General features: G+C 55.9%; 2 protein-coding genes across 9 annotated transcripts in view; one reads left to right on the top strand and one right to left on the bottom strand.

Moving 5' to 3' along the window:
* Nucleotides 1-1,220: 1,220 nt before the first annotated feature.
* MRPL41 (mitochondrial ribosomal protein L41) lies at nucleotides 1,221-1,956 on the bottom strand. The gene has a single exon (XM_058524636.1). The coding sequence runs from the start codon at nucleotides 1,674-1,676 to the stop codon at nucleotides 1,269-1,271; it is 408 nt and encodes a 135-aa protein (XP_058380619.1). The 5' UTR covers nucleotides 1,677-1,956; the 3' UTR covers nucleotides 1,221-1,268.
* An 84-nt stretch (nucleotides 1,957-2,040) lies between these two features.
* PNPLA7 (patatin like phospholipase domain containing 7) overlaps nucleotides 2,041-14,578 on the top strand; it is an 82,321-nt gene continuing 69,783 nt past the window's right edge. For 4 of the 8 annotated variants that reach the window (XM_058524632.1, XM_058524629.1, XM_058524630.1 and 1 more), the window contains exons 1-9: nucleotides 2,083-2,161; nucleotides 3,134-3,162; nucleotides 4,734-4,808; nucleotides 4,971-5,058; nucleotides 5,504-5,583; nucleotides 7,149-7,240; nucleotides 7,420-7,560; nucleotides 8,174-8,333; nucleotides 10,065-10,145. In XM_058524632.1, coding sequence (XP_058380615.1) covers nucleotides 2,125-2,161; nucleotides 3,134-3,162; nucleotides 4,734-4,808; nucleotides 4,971-5,058; nucleotides 5,504-5,583; nucleotides 7,149-7,240; nucleotides 7,420-7,560; nucleotides 8,174-8,333; nucleotides 10,065-10,145 — 783 coding nt within the window. In that variant the 5' untranslated portion in view covers nucleotides 2,083-2,124. The other 4 variants (XM_058524631.1, XM_058524633.1, XM_058524635.1 and 1 more) reach the window with 4 other exon arrangements.

Below are 14,578 nucleotides of genomic sequence, written 5' to 3'. Positions count from 1 at the left end.
TAAGTCTCCTGTGCAGATAAGCAAAGGGAGCGTGGACTGTTTCAGGTTGCCTTAGTGGGTCATGAACTTGTCTGTTAAGACAGTACGGGTGGACTAATCACACTTCCTCGTTGTGGCCTTAGTACACTCAGTAGCTTCCAAACCCTGGATACAGCAACTCCAGGAACATAACTGGGTTTGTGACTCATCTGACTTCCACCGATGAGTTCATCCTTGTCTCTCTGGAAGGAAAGGTACAGGCCACTGTTGAATTTGTCTCATCCTCAGCATCTGCTAATATGATACATAGATGTTCACACACTTCTATCCTTTGCTTTGTCTTCTGATGATACAACGCAACATGCAACATAGGTCAGAATGTGTTCTAAAAAATTATCATATGCTAAGATGATCAATTTCCAGCTAATGGCCCATTTATTTCAATAGAAAAATGTTGAACCCTCCTTTAGAGTTTGTGTTAAGATATTTAACTTAAGGGCCAATTAAACAGAATGCAGAAGATCTCAGGGACTATGCACTGAAACAGGTGAACACAGAGTAAAGAGGCTAGATTACTAGAGAAATCCTAGTTTTGGTACTAATTCTCTGTGTGGCCTCATCTTTGGGTTTGCCCCAAGAAGGGCAGTTTCTTTCACTTGACCCCCACAAACAGTTGCTCTGGAACCCATAAAGAGTATGCTCATGGGTTGCTCCTTGGGAAAGAACTGGGGGGGCGGATAAATGAATTAACCTGCGATGCCATGCGGAGCATAGGCCTCGTAAATTCTTCTCCCTCTGCAAGCTAAGCGATGTTTTCCTGCCCATGCCACTTCTCCAGAACCTTTTGGTTGGGAAGACGACTGTTCCTCTCCTAGGGAATAGACTGATTGAGAACTTCGCTCAGGTCCCTATACTCCACCTGTTTGGTTGCACACTTGCATTTCAATGACCAGATGCCAAAACACACGCTGGACCGTAGCCGAGATCTTTAATAGAAACGAAGTGAGGGGGGCGCCTCCGCACCCACCCACCCCGGGACTGGCGGCCGGTAAAGAGCAACAGTGACGGCGCCGGGCCGCAGCCCGGTGAGGACGCCGGTGAGGGCGGGGGGGGGGGGGCGCAGGCCGGTGAGGACGCCGGTGAGGGCGGCGGGGACTCCGTCCAGTGAGGACGCCGGTGAGGGCGCCGGGGGCGCAGCCCGGTGAGGACGCCGGTGAGGGCGGCGGGGACTCCGTCCAGTGAGGGCGGCGGGGCGCAGTCCGCCGCTCGGGCCCGGCGCCGTCCCGCTCCTAGCGCGGGAAGTTCTTGGGGTACAGCTGGAAGAGTTTGCCCTCCTGGGTGGGCTCGAAACCGTACTTGTCCAGGCGCTCGGGATCGAAGGTGCCGTCCCGGAAGTCCCTCTCGATGGCAGGAGCCGCCGCGTCCCGGAAGAGCTGCTCGGCCGTCAGGGGCGCGTCCGCGCCGGCCGGGGCGCGGTAGTTCACGTAGGGCTTGAGCCGGAAGCCGGCCAGGTCGGGCACCACCAGCTCCGGGACCATCTCCCGGACCTGCACGAACTTCCCGCCGCGGCCGTGGACGCCGGTGCCCTTGGCGCCGCGGCCCTTGCAGAAGGTGCGCGGGCCCCGCTTGCTGGTCCACCTGCTCATCCGGTCGGCGCCCCGCACCAGGCAGCGGGCCACCCCGCTCAGCAGGCCCATGCCGGCGCCACACCACACGAACCCTCTCCGAGCCCTGCCACACCGGCCCGGCTGCGGCCCCCTAGAGCCTGTGCGGACCCAGGCTCCGCCTCCGGGGCCCACGATGGCTTCTGGGGCCCACGACGGCTTCCGGCGCCCACGCCTCCGCGCTGCGGCGAAAGCAGCTCCGATTGGCTACGCCGCGTCCAATGCGCAGCCTCGGCAAGCGATGGGGCGGGACCGGTGGGGACTCGGCCAATGCACGAGGAGACCCGGCGCCGGAGAGGGCAGTCGTCGGGGCGGGGCGTCGGGAGCGCGGACGTCGGGAGCGCAGTCGTCGGGGGCGGGGCGTGGGGCGGAGCGAGCGGAGCGCGGGAGTCGGGAGCGCGGGCTTGGCAGCGCGCGGTCCCGGTGAGTTGCTGTCGAACGCCCTGAGCTAGCCTCGGGTCCGGCCTATGGGAGGGCAGACATGGCTCCCACAGGCCCGCCCGGCCCTGCCATGCGCGGTGAGCCGCCTGTGGGAGCCGGACCCTGTGGGAGCGCCCTCTCAGACCGCGGACGTCAAGTGCTGCCCCACACCCCACGCCCCTCCAAAACTCCGGACCCCCAAACCCCACGCCCTCAACCACGGCCCCCAAAACTCCACGCCGCCCCAACCCCACGCCCCGCAAAACTCTGGGCCCCCGAAACCCCACGCCCCCCAAGTCCGCCGCTTCTCTAACCTCCACGCCCCCCCAACCCCACGCCCCCCGAAATCCCACGCCGGCAAACTCCGCCGCTCCTCTGACCCCTACGCCCACGAAGTCGCTGCCTCCAGGTCTCCGGGCGGTGCTGTCCCAGCTGGGAAACGGAAGGCTCCGTCCCGCCGCAGGCCTGGGGGCGGGCAGGGGCCGGGCAGGGTACTGGGGGCGCCGAGCCGGGGTCCCGGGGCTGCAGCCCTGGAGGGTCTGAGAAGGAGGGTGCCCACGCGGGACGGCGCGGACGCGGACGCCGCGCCTGCCGTCGCCCGGCGTCTCTGGGTGGGAGCTTGGAGACAGAGAGCCTGCGTTGCTGCCGCTTTTCTCGGGGCCTGGGGCCGCAGGGGCGGGGGCCGCGCTCCTCCCGCGGGGCGGCGGTCCCCGCGCGGGCCGCTGGGGCCGCCGCCCAGCTCCCTCCCCGGCGGCAGCCCCTCCCGGCACCCGGAGCCGGCCGCCCGCCCGCGCCCTTGACCGCTGGCGGGGAGCGGAGCCGCACTTGGCCGCGGTCCCGGGTTCCCGCGCGGCCACACGGCGCTGTTTACAGCGAGCGAGGTGGCGCCGGGGCTTCCGACAGGGCGGCCTCTTGTGGAGAGCGCGGTGTCTCCGCAGGGTCTCCCCGCAGCCAGAGCTCGCTCGGGGAGAGGAGCCGGAGAAGGGCTGAGAGCGCTGCTCTGCCGCCCGAGCCGGGGCCGCGGGGTTTGAACCCGTCTCTCCTTCTCACCTTCGCTGTTTGGTTTCCAGCCATGGAGCGAGAGGACGCCGGCCCAGAGGTACGGAACAGGAGGAGCCCAAGGACGGATCAGAGCCTTAGAATTCCCCGCTGGGGCATTACTGGACCAGGGAAAGGGGGTTAGCGTCTGCTCTGCCGGCTCCTTTCAGCCCGGTGTGGGGTGGGCCTCAGGCCCCTCTGCCCCTGTCGCTGGGCCCTGCCCCTTCTCCCCGGAGTCGCAGCTGTCAGTTCCTGCTTCCCCTGAGGACTTCACCTGCTGTCTTGTCGTAGGGTGTTTTTCTCAGCTGACTGTCTGTAGTCAGGTTACAAAGGCCTTTACTCCTAAACCAGGACATTAGCTGCGTTAAAACAACGGCGAAAAACTGAAAGAGTCTGAGGTGCCCGCCTGTAGGAGACGGTGTAAATAGGTTAGGGGACGCCGTGGGACCCTTTCCCTGGGTGGGCCGGGCTGTCCTCCCAGTGGTGGTTGAGCTCCGAAGGACACATTCACACGAAGGGTGTGGTGGTGGGTGCTCTTCTGCTCTCTAACTGACAAGTTCTTGTGAGCTGAGCACAGTTTGGGCCAGAAGGGGCTGGGTGCCTCAGCTCTGAGGCCCCACCGAGCCCCCACTGCTTCCATTTGCCTCCTGAGCCAAGTTTAAAAGATTGAGTTTTTCAGAGCACTTACTTATTCTGTCTTGATGCAACATTCTGAGATGCTTTCTCAGCGTCCTGCCCTTCGATTTCCTTGGGTGTTCTGGCATCAATGCTGTGTCTGGTCCTGGCTCTCTGAAGGATGGCGCAAGCTACTTCAGTCCTTGGTACTTATGTAGAAACTTGAAAGGATTGACAAGTGTCCCCTACCCCCACCCCATCCTGTTCCTGACTACTTGGGAAGAGGTGTGTGATCCCAGGAGGAATGGCGAGTGGCTGCTTGTTTGGCTGGTTTTGCTCTTGTTTTCATTTTCATCTTGGGGAATCAACCAGCATCCTCCATATGAGTGGCACCAGCCATCTGCCCATTCACCATCCTGCATTCACTTTTTTCTCTTTTCTCCCTCCCTTGGGTCTGGAATTCTGAAGCCACTGTGAACTCATTCCCTGGGAGGCAGTAGGGGAGCAGGCATAGAGAGCCCTTCTCTGCTGTGAGCTGGTATTTAATGTCAGAATCCAGACGCCTCCGTGGAGTTTCCCAGCTCTGCTGGTGTGTGGGATTCCCTGTGCCCCGGGACCAGCAGCACGTGGTCCTGTTAGTGATCAGAGGGCACTGAGAGATGGCCTTTGTACCACTTGTGGCCAGCCGGGCTTGCTCCTCTGCACTTGCATCCTGAGGAACTGGACAGCCGAGGATTTAGGATTCAGATGTATTAATGATGCCTAGAGCTTCATCAACACGGCACAGCTGCTGGCCCCTGCCCGCTGTCCCTGAGATACCTGTGGGAGACAGGTTGCTGTCCACGTGCTTCTGAGCAGATGGGCTCAGAGGACCTCAGCAACCCAGAAGATCGCTTCTTTTCTGGAGATCTCCAGGGTTGCTGACATCCTCCGTGACCGACAGCTCTATTCTTGCTGTCCTGGGAAGCCAGGGCCATGCCCATCCTGGCCCGGCCTGACTGCGGTGTTCTTCTCCAGGCTGGCTTCTGTCTGGATGCTACTCTGCGATCCTGGGGGCTGCAGCTGACGGAGCAGCCTTTGCAGTCCACCATGGTAACCACCTCAGGTGCTCCCAGGCGAGGGGTGGGTCGCAGGTTCTGTGACCTGTTTCACCCGTGGCTGCCCCCGGCCCTTTTGTGCCCAGGCTGTGGTCAGGGTCGGGAGGGGCTCTGCGGTGGCCTTACTGACAGGAGCTCTGTCTGTGACCTTGCCCAGCTGACGGGGATTGTGATTGGAGCCCTCCTGGCCCTGGCCCTCGTTGGCGTCACTGTCTTTTTTGTGTACAGAAGGGTTAGCCAATTCCGTGAGTATCTTGTTTCGGACTCCGGCTCTAGAGGGAGGAGGACGAGGACTCGGAAGGGTGGGGGGACGTTTGGATGGCCCGCGACATGTTTTGAGCTCCCCAGAGCAGCCCTCAAGCCCATGGTGGCCTTTGCTGGAAACTGCTGGCGTGTCTAGGCTGAGGCTGAGCACGTTGGATCCACAGAATTTGAGTCTGTTCGGAGCTTTCTCAGTTCTGGTTTCCGAACCTGGCTGCAATGAGAAGAGATGCGATTCCTGCTTCCTGTGAGCTGGTCTGTCAGCCCTGGGACGAGAGGCTGTGTGCCTTTCCCACATGCTGTGTGACGTAGCAGGGGCAGGATGAATTCAGTGTGCGCACCACTCATCCCCCAGGCTGCCCTCCCAGAGCCCTCACACCTCGAGGTGCCCTGGCCGTGGCTCAGGCGGCCCCTCTGCTCCCCCCGCAGGACAAGTGCAGCCCACTCCTCAGTACAGGTTCCGGAAGAGAGACAAAGTGATGTTTTACGGCAGGAAGATCATGAGGAAGGTAACTTGTGCTGCAGGCCCTGGGGGACACAGGGCTCCCTTCCTACAGGCCCCTGTGGAATGGGACCCCTGGAAGCCCCTGGTGGGCGCTGCCCTCGTCCCAGAGGCCTTGCCTCCACCTGGCATAGGGAGCAGCTCCTTGCCTCGGGGCGTGGGGTGGAGCTGGGGTGAAGCACTCGAGACTGCTTTGGCAAGGGCGAGGAGATGGGGGCCTCACTGGCCCTGTGAGGTGGATGTTTGTCTTCACTAGAAAAGACGACGAGAAACCTGGGGCACGTGGGCACAGAGGGTCCTGGTTCCGGTGCTGAGATGAGTGGTCCTGCCAGGATTTGGGGCCAGGTCCCCATGAGGTGGAGGCTGTGAGGCTGCCTTTTCAGTGTTGAGCACTCATCTTGGGAATAAGCAGCCTGGTGCAGCTCTTCCTGATTACCCCCAGCCCCCTTCCACCCCAAGATCAGGAAGGGCTGGACAGACCGCCCAGAGGCTTATGGTGCTTAAAATACAGGCTTAAAATAATTTCTGATGTTTTAAAGTAACCTCTATTTGTTACTTTTCTCTGGTTACACGATTAATTCGTGTTCTTTGCAGAAAACTTGAGGTATCAGACGAGAAGGTATGTGGGTATCCTTGCGTGGCTTTCTCGTCCTCGGCAGTGTCAGGCATTGTGGAAGGGAGGATGAGTTGACCAGCCGGCGGGCTGTGGTGCTGTGTAGAGCCTGGACACCGCTGCGGCCTGCTCTGTCTGGCAGGGCCCGGGCCCTGGCGTGTGGGGACAGCGTGCAGGGCCGCCTTGCAGCCTCATGCAGGGCCACACAGAGACCCCGAGCAGGTCTTGAAGGAGCCGGTGAATGGTCGGGTGGGGGGCCATCCACCCGTTGTCCCTCTGAGGACTGTACAGTGGCAAACTGAACCTGGGCTGAGGAAGACAGGAACGGGGTCCCAGGGTGCTGGGACCCCCAGGAGGGAAGGAGAGTCGTGGTGACCACACACCCACAACCACAGCTGACACCGTGGGGCAGACGCATCTCGGGGAGCTGGGGGACAGTGAGGGGCAATGGCTGCCCACGGGGGCCTGCCAGTATCCAGGGTAGGAATCAGGCGTTCTGCATACCTCACCACCACTGTTGGGGGTAATTGAGTTGGCCTCGACTGTGGGGAAGGGGCAAAGAGCTTCCAGACCTGGGATGATTGTGCAGGGACCTGGGGTGGAGAAAGGGAGGCGGGGAGGCGGGCAGAGCCGGACAGGGCAGGCTTTTAAAGGGCCGTGGGAAGGGGTTGCCATGCCAGCATGACAGAGGAGATGCAGAGCAAAGTCAGCCTTCCAGGCGGAGGGGACACAGGCCTGAGGACTCGGAGCTCTGAGAGCACTGGCTGCTTGGGGACATGGTCATGTGGTGTGTCTCAACAGCACCAAGGATGGTTCTCCGTACCCTGGGCAGCCAGGTGTTAGGACTGGGCAGTCATTCCACAGGGTGGGTCCTGAGGGCTGGGACTGACCCCTGAGGTTGAAAACTGGATCCGGCCAGTTGCAGGGTCGTGACTTGGCCTCTCCCTTTCACTCTGCAGGTGACCACACTCCCCCACACGCTTGTGGGGAGCACAGCTGCCCCCCGGCAGCGGGTGAGAAAGAGGACCAAGGTGTTGTCTTTGGCCAAGAGGTATTGGGTGCCCCTCAGACCCCCTTGCATCCTGACTGCCCTCCCCGGTGCGCCCTGGCGAGCCTACTGGATGTCGCCACTGCCTGTGGCTTCCCCGCCTCAGGGTTCACAGCTCTCATGCTGTCTGCTTTGAACCCCTTTGGGCTTCTGCTCCAGGTGTGTGGATTTCTGCTTTGTAGGATTCTGCGTTTCAAGAAGGAATACCCTACCCTGCAGCCAAAGGAACCCCCGCCCTCCCTGCTGGAGGCTGACCTCACGGAGTTTGACGTGAAGAATTCTCACCTGCCGTCAGAAGTATTGTACATGCTGAAAAACGTTCGGTAAGAGAGAAGCCAGGCGCAGGAGGCCTGCTTGCTGGGGACCGGCTTCGGTCTGGTGTCTGAGGCTTACGTTTGCTGTGGTCGCTGATGGCTGCAAAGCTGCTCTCCTGCTGCTGCCTCTGCCCCTGGCAGGCAGCAGAACCTCCTTGCTGGTTCTTTCCTGTCGTGCTTCTTTGCTTGTCAGTGTTTTCCTCTTCAGGAGGAGACTCGGAGCAGGTGTGGGAAGTGTGTAGCCGGACCAAAAGTTGCACATCTGGGTTCCCTGCCATCTCTCTTTGGAAACCCCTTTCCTCTTTCTAGCACCATTTCCCTGTCCAGGAAGGGCGCTTCTCTACCTGCCCTTGGTTATGCATCTGGTTCAAATTCACAGTCATGGCTTGAGAGTTCTTTGAGCTGATGGGAAAACAGCTTATGAGTATTCCCGAAGTTTCAGCTTCTGTCCTGACAGCGATTCCAGGCTGCTGGTGCCACGGGGCCTGCAGCCCTGTGAAAGCTCGCTCTGTGCATTTGGCCAGCGGTGGTGGTGGCCTGTGTCCCCGTCAGCCTCTTTCAAAAGCTGTCCCTCCTTTCCTCCTTCCTGGAGGGTGTCCCATGTGTGCTCTGGTTTTTGCAGGGTCCTGGGCCACTTCGAGAAGCCACTGTTCCTGGAACTTTGCAAACACATGGTCTTTGTGCAGCTGCTCGAAGGGGAGCACGTCTTCCGGCCAGGGGAGCCGGACACCAGCATCTACGTGGTGCAGGACGGGCGGCTGGAAGTCTGCATCCAGGATGCGGTAAGAGCGCCTGTCACGTGTGCAGGAGGCTGGGGTGCCGAGTGGAGTGGAGGGTGCGCATCTGTTGTGCTTTTACTTAGAGATTGCCATTGTAAAATTTTTTAAAGCTTTCCACTGAAAAGTTAGTGCAAATTTTAAAATTTTAGTTCTTTGGGGAAAAAGGCACACTTTGATGCCCACACTGGAACACAGCTGCTCTTTTGACATTGGTGTGTTATCTTTCACACACGTGCCTGTCATTTAGTGGTTTCTGTGGCATTTAGTGGTTTTATTTCTGCATTTCACCTGATGCATTTTAAGCATTTTGAAATGTCTTGCCCACTCCTCAGAACACCTCTCAGTGGTTGGGTGTTGATCTGCCATGATCAATTGCACCCTTGCCTTATTTTCAGGTTTCAGATTATAAATAATTTAACTCAGATTATAAATAATTTATAAATAATTTATGATGATTTTATTTTTATTTTTCCCTTCTAAGTTTTTTTTTTTTTTGTGAGGAATGTCAGCCCTGAGCTAACATCCGTACCAATCCTCTTTTTGCTGAGGAGAACTGGCCCTGGGCTAACATCTGTGTCTATCTTCCTCCACTTTATATGGGACGCCGCCACAGCGTGGCCTGACAAGCGGTGCCTCAGTGCGCACCCAGGATCTGAACCAGGGCCACCAGCACCGGAGCGGGTGCACTTAACCACTACGCCACGGGGCCGACCCCAATATAATAATTTTAATAAATAAGTTTAAGTTCCTAATTCAGCTGAAGCTAAATACTTGCTTCCTGCCTCTGTTAAATTATACCCTTCAATCACAATTGCCAGAGGGTGACCTCCAAGCCACACCTAGTGAGGTCTTGCTGCTTTCCAGGAGGAACAAATGGATTCATTGCCCGGACATTTGTGACCCAGGCTTCCCACCAGTTGTTATTTTTTAAAGCAGACACTTAGCAAACCCCAGACGTACAAGGTCACCCCAGACTGTGCGAAGTTCCTACCTGCCAGAGTCCTGGGGGTGGGCCCTGACCCGGGATGGTTCTTGCATGTTCTTCGGTTTCTAGACCCTGGTGTTGTCAGGGTAGAATTCTCACCTGTGTAGCTTCCGCTGTGTCTGGACTTGATGGGATTGTTAGAAAGGAAATGGCCTTCATCCAGTCTCCTGTAGTCAGGCCATCAAGGTCCAGGGCTGTGGTCATCCAGCTGACAGGCCTTCCCCAAAAGTGCTGGAGCCTTTGGGCCAGATGGAAGGGCTCATGGAGGGGGACCAGTACTGGTTTGAACAAGTTCAAAAGGCTTTTCCTGGGTCAAGCTGAGATGAAGTTCCTATGTTAAATCACCAGTGTTGCATGGTTTTCTTTCTCTTTTAATCTAGTGGGAAAATATATCAAAATGCTATTGTTTATACCGAAAATGACTAAATTTGGCTCTCACAGCTCTTCTAGCTATGCCAGCAAACTCACTTAGGTTTTGTAAAATGCAGTCTAAATCTTACCAGTAAACACAAGTCATGGGGTTGAAAGGTCGTGCCTGGGCTGGGCTGGGTTGCTTCATTCTGCTCATTCATCCTCATTTTTTCTGTCCTCTGGTTTGGAGCTTGTCACCCCTCTAATTCCCACAAGTTGCCTAGGGTGCGGCCTCTGCCCCTCGAGATAGGTGGCAGAGGAGGTTGGTTTACCTAGCTGGCCTGGGCTGGGCCAGACCTCCCGCCAGTGGACCACTCTGCTCTGCTTCCCGAGCGCAGGACGGCATGGAGGTGGTGGTGAAAGAGGTTCTGGCCGGAGACAGTGTCCACAGTCTCCTCAGCATCCTGGACGTCATTACCGTGAGTCCCCCCATCTGCCCAGCTTCACCTGGACAGCAGGTCCTCAGTGCCAAGGCCAGTTCTCCACAGTGAGGAGGGGCTGTTCTGGGACGGGAGGCACCCCTAGGAGGTCGGGGGTGTGCATGGGAGCAACTTGGAATATCTGTTTAAGAAGAGCTGGGCGTTTGCCTACAGATTTTGACTGTCTCTTAAATGATCATTTTTTGGACTGGGTAATGCATGCATGTGGCCCAAGATTCAGAAGGTACAAAACGTTGTGTAGTGAAAACACATCCTCCTCCTTCAGGCCCCGAGGCCCCTTCACAGGAGGAACCCTCTCTGGCTCTCCTGGGCTAATGTGTGTCTCTCTGTTGTTCCCAGTCTTTGGCTGTTCGTTGTTGCAGCGAATGGTCTTGTGTGGACATCATTTCATATGTTAGGAAACCAACCTTAGGACGCATCCTTAGGAGAGACTTGCTGGATCAAGGGGCGACACCAGTCGCATGCAAGGTGCCCGTTTCCTCATCCCACCAACTAGCGAGCCGTCCACATTTGACCTTTACTAGTCCAGTCGGTTAAAAAATAGCATCTCATGTTATCTTGTGAGGCTTAAACTTTTTATTATGGAACATCTCAAACATATTCAAAAGTAGACAGAATAGTAAAATCAATTTGTGTGCCCATCACCAGCTGCAAAAAGTCTCAGCTCAGCGTGCCTCCTTCCCTCCCCATTAACTAGAATTTAATATTTGTTTAATTTTCTTTTTCTTCCGAGTAGAATCTATGTACAATAAAACAAATCTTAAGTATACATTAGCTGAGTTTTGATAAATGCATACACTTGTGTAACTCAAAAGGTGTATTTGATTTTAATCTTGTCCATTGAAGCTATCCCCTTTGTTTTCATTTTTGCTGTATATTGAGGTGACTTGTCCTCAGTTTCTCCAGACGTTGCACAGAGGGGTCTCCAGGGCAGTTAGCCAGAACCTTGGCAGGGTGCATCCACGCAGGGCCCAGAGTCCTGGTCCTTGTGTGACGCACATGACAGTGGAGCCCTTGGTGGTTGTCTTCCAGTCCAGCGCTGAGTTCTCGTGCTCCAAACAGAGACTTTGGGGGTGTTCAGTGTGCTCACCCTGACCCGTCAGACCAGCACAGACCTGCTTTGAGCTGTTCTGAGGCCTGGAGTGGAGGCATGGACGGGACTTTGTCATCTTGCTGTGCCCCTGGGACCTAGTGTGTCTTCACAAGACACCAGACTGGGCTGAGAGAGGCACCACCTCCTCTGAGCAAGGCTGACCCCTCTTGAAAGGCTGGCACGCGGCCTGGAGGCAGCCTCTGCCTGGAGCGTTGTGCTGGGAGAGGGTACCAGGACATGCAGTTCAGGCCAGAGTGGGGTCTGGGCCACGGAGCCACTCTGCACAGCTCTGGGGGGCTCTGGCTGGTGTGCGTCTGAATTTGTAAGGTGCACTGGTGGGCCTGAGAAGGCCAGGAGGTCTAGACGGGCTGTCAGTGTACATGGAGGTAAATTAGGGAGTAGGTGGCTCTGCACCTCTCTCCACCTCGACTGGGTTTAAGCAAAAAATAGCTTCAGCGCAGACTTGGTTGGAGGCCTTCTCTGTTCTTTCTTGTTCTACGGCTGATCCAGATCTCGTTGTGTCTTTTGGGTTGAACGCTGGTTCTTGCAGAGTCATGTGCTGTGAGCAGGGCCGGGGTCACCCCTTCTCCCAGCCTGCTGCAGTTGGCTGGGCCTGATGTCGGTGGTTGGCCCTACCCCTCCTCCTTGGGGGCAGGGCTCCATCTCCCCTGCGGAGGTGGGAGAGGAGAATGAATGATGTTGGAGAGAAACGATTCTGTATTGTAACTAGTTTTTTTTTTTTTTTATAACTCTTATCGTTTTTTTCTTTTTTTTGTGAGAAAGATCAGCCCTGAGCTAGCATCCATGCCAATCCTCCTCTTTGCTGAGAGAGACCAGCCCTGAGCTAACATCTATTGCCAATCCTCCTCCTTTTTTTCCTTTTTTTTCCCCAAAGCCCCAGTAGATAGTTGTATGTCATAGTTGCACATCCTTCTAGTTGCTGTATGTGGGACGCAGCCTCAGCATGGCCGGACAAGCCGTGCATTGGTGCGCGCTCGGAATCCGAACCCCGAGCCGCCAGTAGTGCAGTGCGTGCACTTAACCGCTAAGCCACGGGGCCAGCCCCTGTATTGTATACTAGTTGATCATTTGAAAGGATGTCACTTTTGCCTCACCAAACGTTTTTGTCATTGAAAAAAAATTTTAATTCTCATTCAAACAACGTGGACAAATTCTAAAAATGTATTTGATGTTTTATGAACCACAGTTATCTGTTCCACTGCACCCTCCCTGGAAAAACCACTCCCAGCTCTTTTCGGCTCCTCTGCGCAAACTGCTTCTCTTGCTGTTCCGTAATTCTTGCGTTTTAGATCCCTGTCGACTTCCTGGCCTGGAAAACGAAGGCAGCTCTCTTGGTTGCCCTGCTCTCCTGCCTGCTCCTCCCAGCTCCTCCCATGAAGCCCCACCCATGCGGTCTTGTTCCTCCCATCACACCCAGCCTGTGGGCCCTGCAGGAAGTTCCTCTCCTTGGACTTTGTTCTCCCCAGTGCACAGTCACCTCCTTCTTGGTTGCTTAGTCTTCTGCGCATTTCTTGCACTGACACGCTGACCCAGCGCTCCCTTGAGCCCCGTCCTCTTGTCCTGTCTGACCTCCCGCTCGCCGGGCCACTCCCCTCGGGTTCTTGCCCCTCGCTCGCCCTGGGGTCCTTTCTTTCTTCTTGGTTTGGGGAGCAGATCCTTCGTCAGCTTCCCGAGAGGATGCAAGAGAGTTTTAGCCCTTACAAATCTAGAATTGTCTTCATTCTACACTACCGTTAACTTTTGGTGGTGCTTTCCAGGAGACTTCCTCAACTTTATTTTCCAAACGTCCATGAATTTTAAATTTCTGTCATCATGTTTTTTATTTCAAGAGCTCTTTTTTCTCCTCTGAATTTTTTTTTTTTTTTTAAATAATGTCTTGTTCTTTTTTCATGGATGAAGTAAGACGAGGTTTTCTTTTGCTCCCCATGTCATCTCTGGCTCCTGTGAGTTTCTCTTCCCTGTTTACTTTGGCTTGCGTCTTTCAGATCCGGGCCTTTCCTGTTCCCGACAGCCCATTTACTTGAGAGTGAAGTCACATCAGACCTGGCTGCACAACCAGTGCAGATCAGCGCAGACATGTCATAAGACCAGAATGTGGGACCAGAGAGGCCAGAGGCAGAGAGAGCGCTTATAGGAGGCTTGGCACAAGCGAGTGTAACGTGATGTAGAGGCCAGGGGGTCACTGTTTTAGGCTCTGTGGGTCTCTGCTGCAGCTGCTCAGTTTGGCCATCCTAGTGTAAATGAACATGCGTGGCTGTGTTCCAGTAAAGCTTTATCTACTAAAACAGGTGCTGGGTGGGATTTGGCCCTTGGACTGTATGTAGTTTGCCCCTCTGTGACAGAGGCAGATGAGTGTTACATGTCAGTGTCTAGGTCTTTTCTCTAGGGCAGAGTCCCAGAGAAGAATCTGCCAATATTCTGCTGTGGTGAGATTGCCGTGGAGTCGGGGAAGGAGTCTGGGGGTGCTCTCATCCAGGTGCACACTGTCCTCTGGCCCAGGTGTAAGATGGCACTCGGCTCATGGCTGTGCCTGACGTCCCGGTGCTTAGACCTGTCTGCTTCACCTTCTCCAGAAGAACACCGGTGGCCAACTGCAGGGGAGGGAAGGGGGTGTGGGCCCACTAGCCTGCGAGGATCAGTTTTCACCTTCTTGGCTCTATACCCTAAAGAGAACGTTTCAACTTTTGTTGGACAGCCTGTTAGCTCCATTAGCTGTCACTCTGTCACTTACTTTTCATCAGCTTCCAAAATGTTGTTGACGTGTCTCATCTGCTCTTAGCTTTTTTCTTCATCCTTGGAGGTTTGTATCTTTTTTTTTTTTTTGGTTGCCCTGTTTTGTTTTGTTTTTTCCTTTTTATTATTTATTTATTTATTTATTTTTGTGAGGAAGATCAGCCCTGAGCTAACATCTGCCAATCCTTCTCTTTTTGCTGAGGAAGACTGGCCCTGGACTAACGTCTGTGCCCATCTTCCTCCAGTTTATATGGGACATCACCACAGCATGGCCTGAGAAGCAGTGCCTCAGTGCACGCCCGGGATCCGAACCTGGGCCGCCAGCAGCGGAGTGCGCGCGCTTAACCTCTATGCCACGGGGCCGGCCCTGTATCTTTTTTGTGTGTGTGTGTGTGAGGAGATCAGCCCTGAGCTAACATCTGCCAATCCTCCTCTTTTTTTGCTGAGGAAGACTGGCCCTGAGCTAACATCCGTGCCCATCTTCCTCCACTTTATATGGGACGTCACCACAGCATGGCTTGCCAAGCAGTGCGTCGGTGTGCGCCCGGGATCCGAACCAGCGACC

The sequence above is a fragment of the Diceros bicornis genome, chromosome 28, assembly GCF_020826845.1.
Source record: "Diceros bicornis minor isolate mBicDic1 chromosome 28, mDicBic1.mat.cur, whole genome shotgun sequence".
Classification (NCBI taxonomy): domain Eukaryota; kingdom Metazoa; phylum Chordata; class Mammalia; order Perissodactyla; family Rhinocerotidae; genus Diceros; species Diceros bicornis.
Note: the sequence above shows the minus strand (reverse complement) of the source record. Positions and strands in the feature narration are given on the sequence as shown.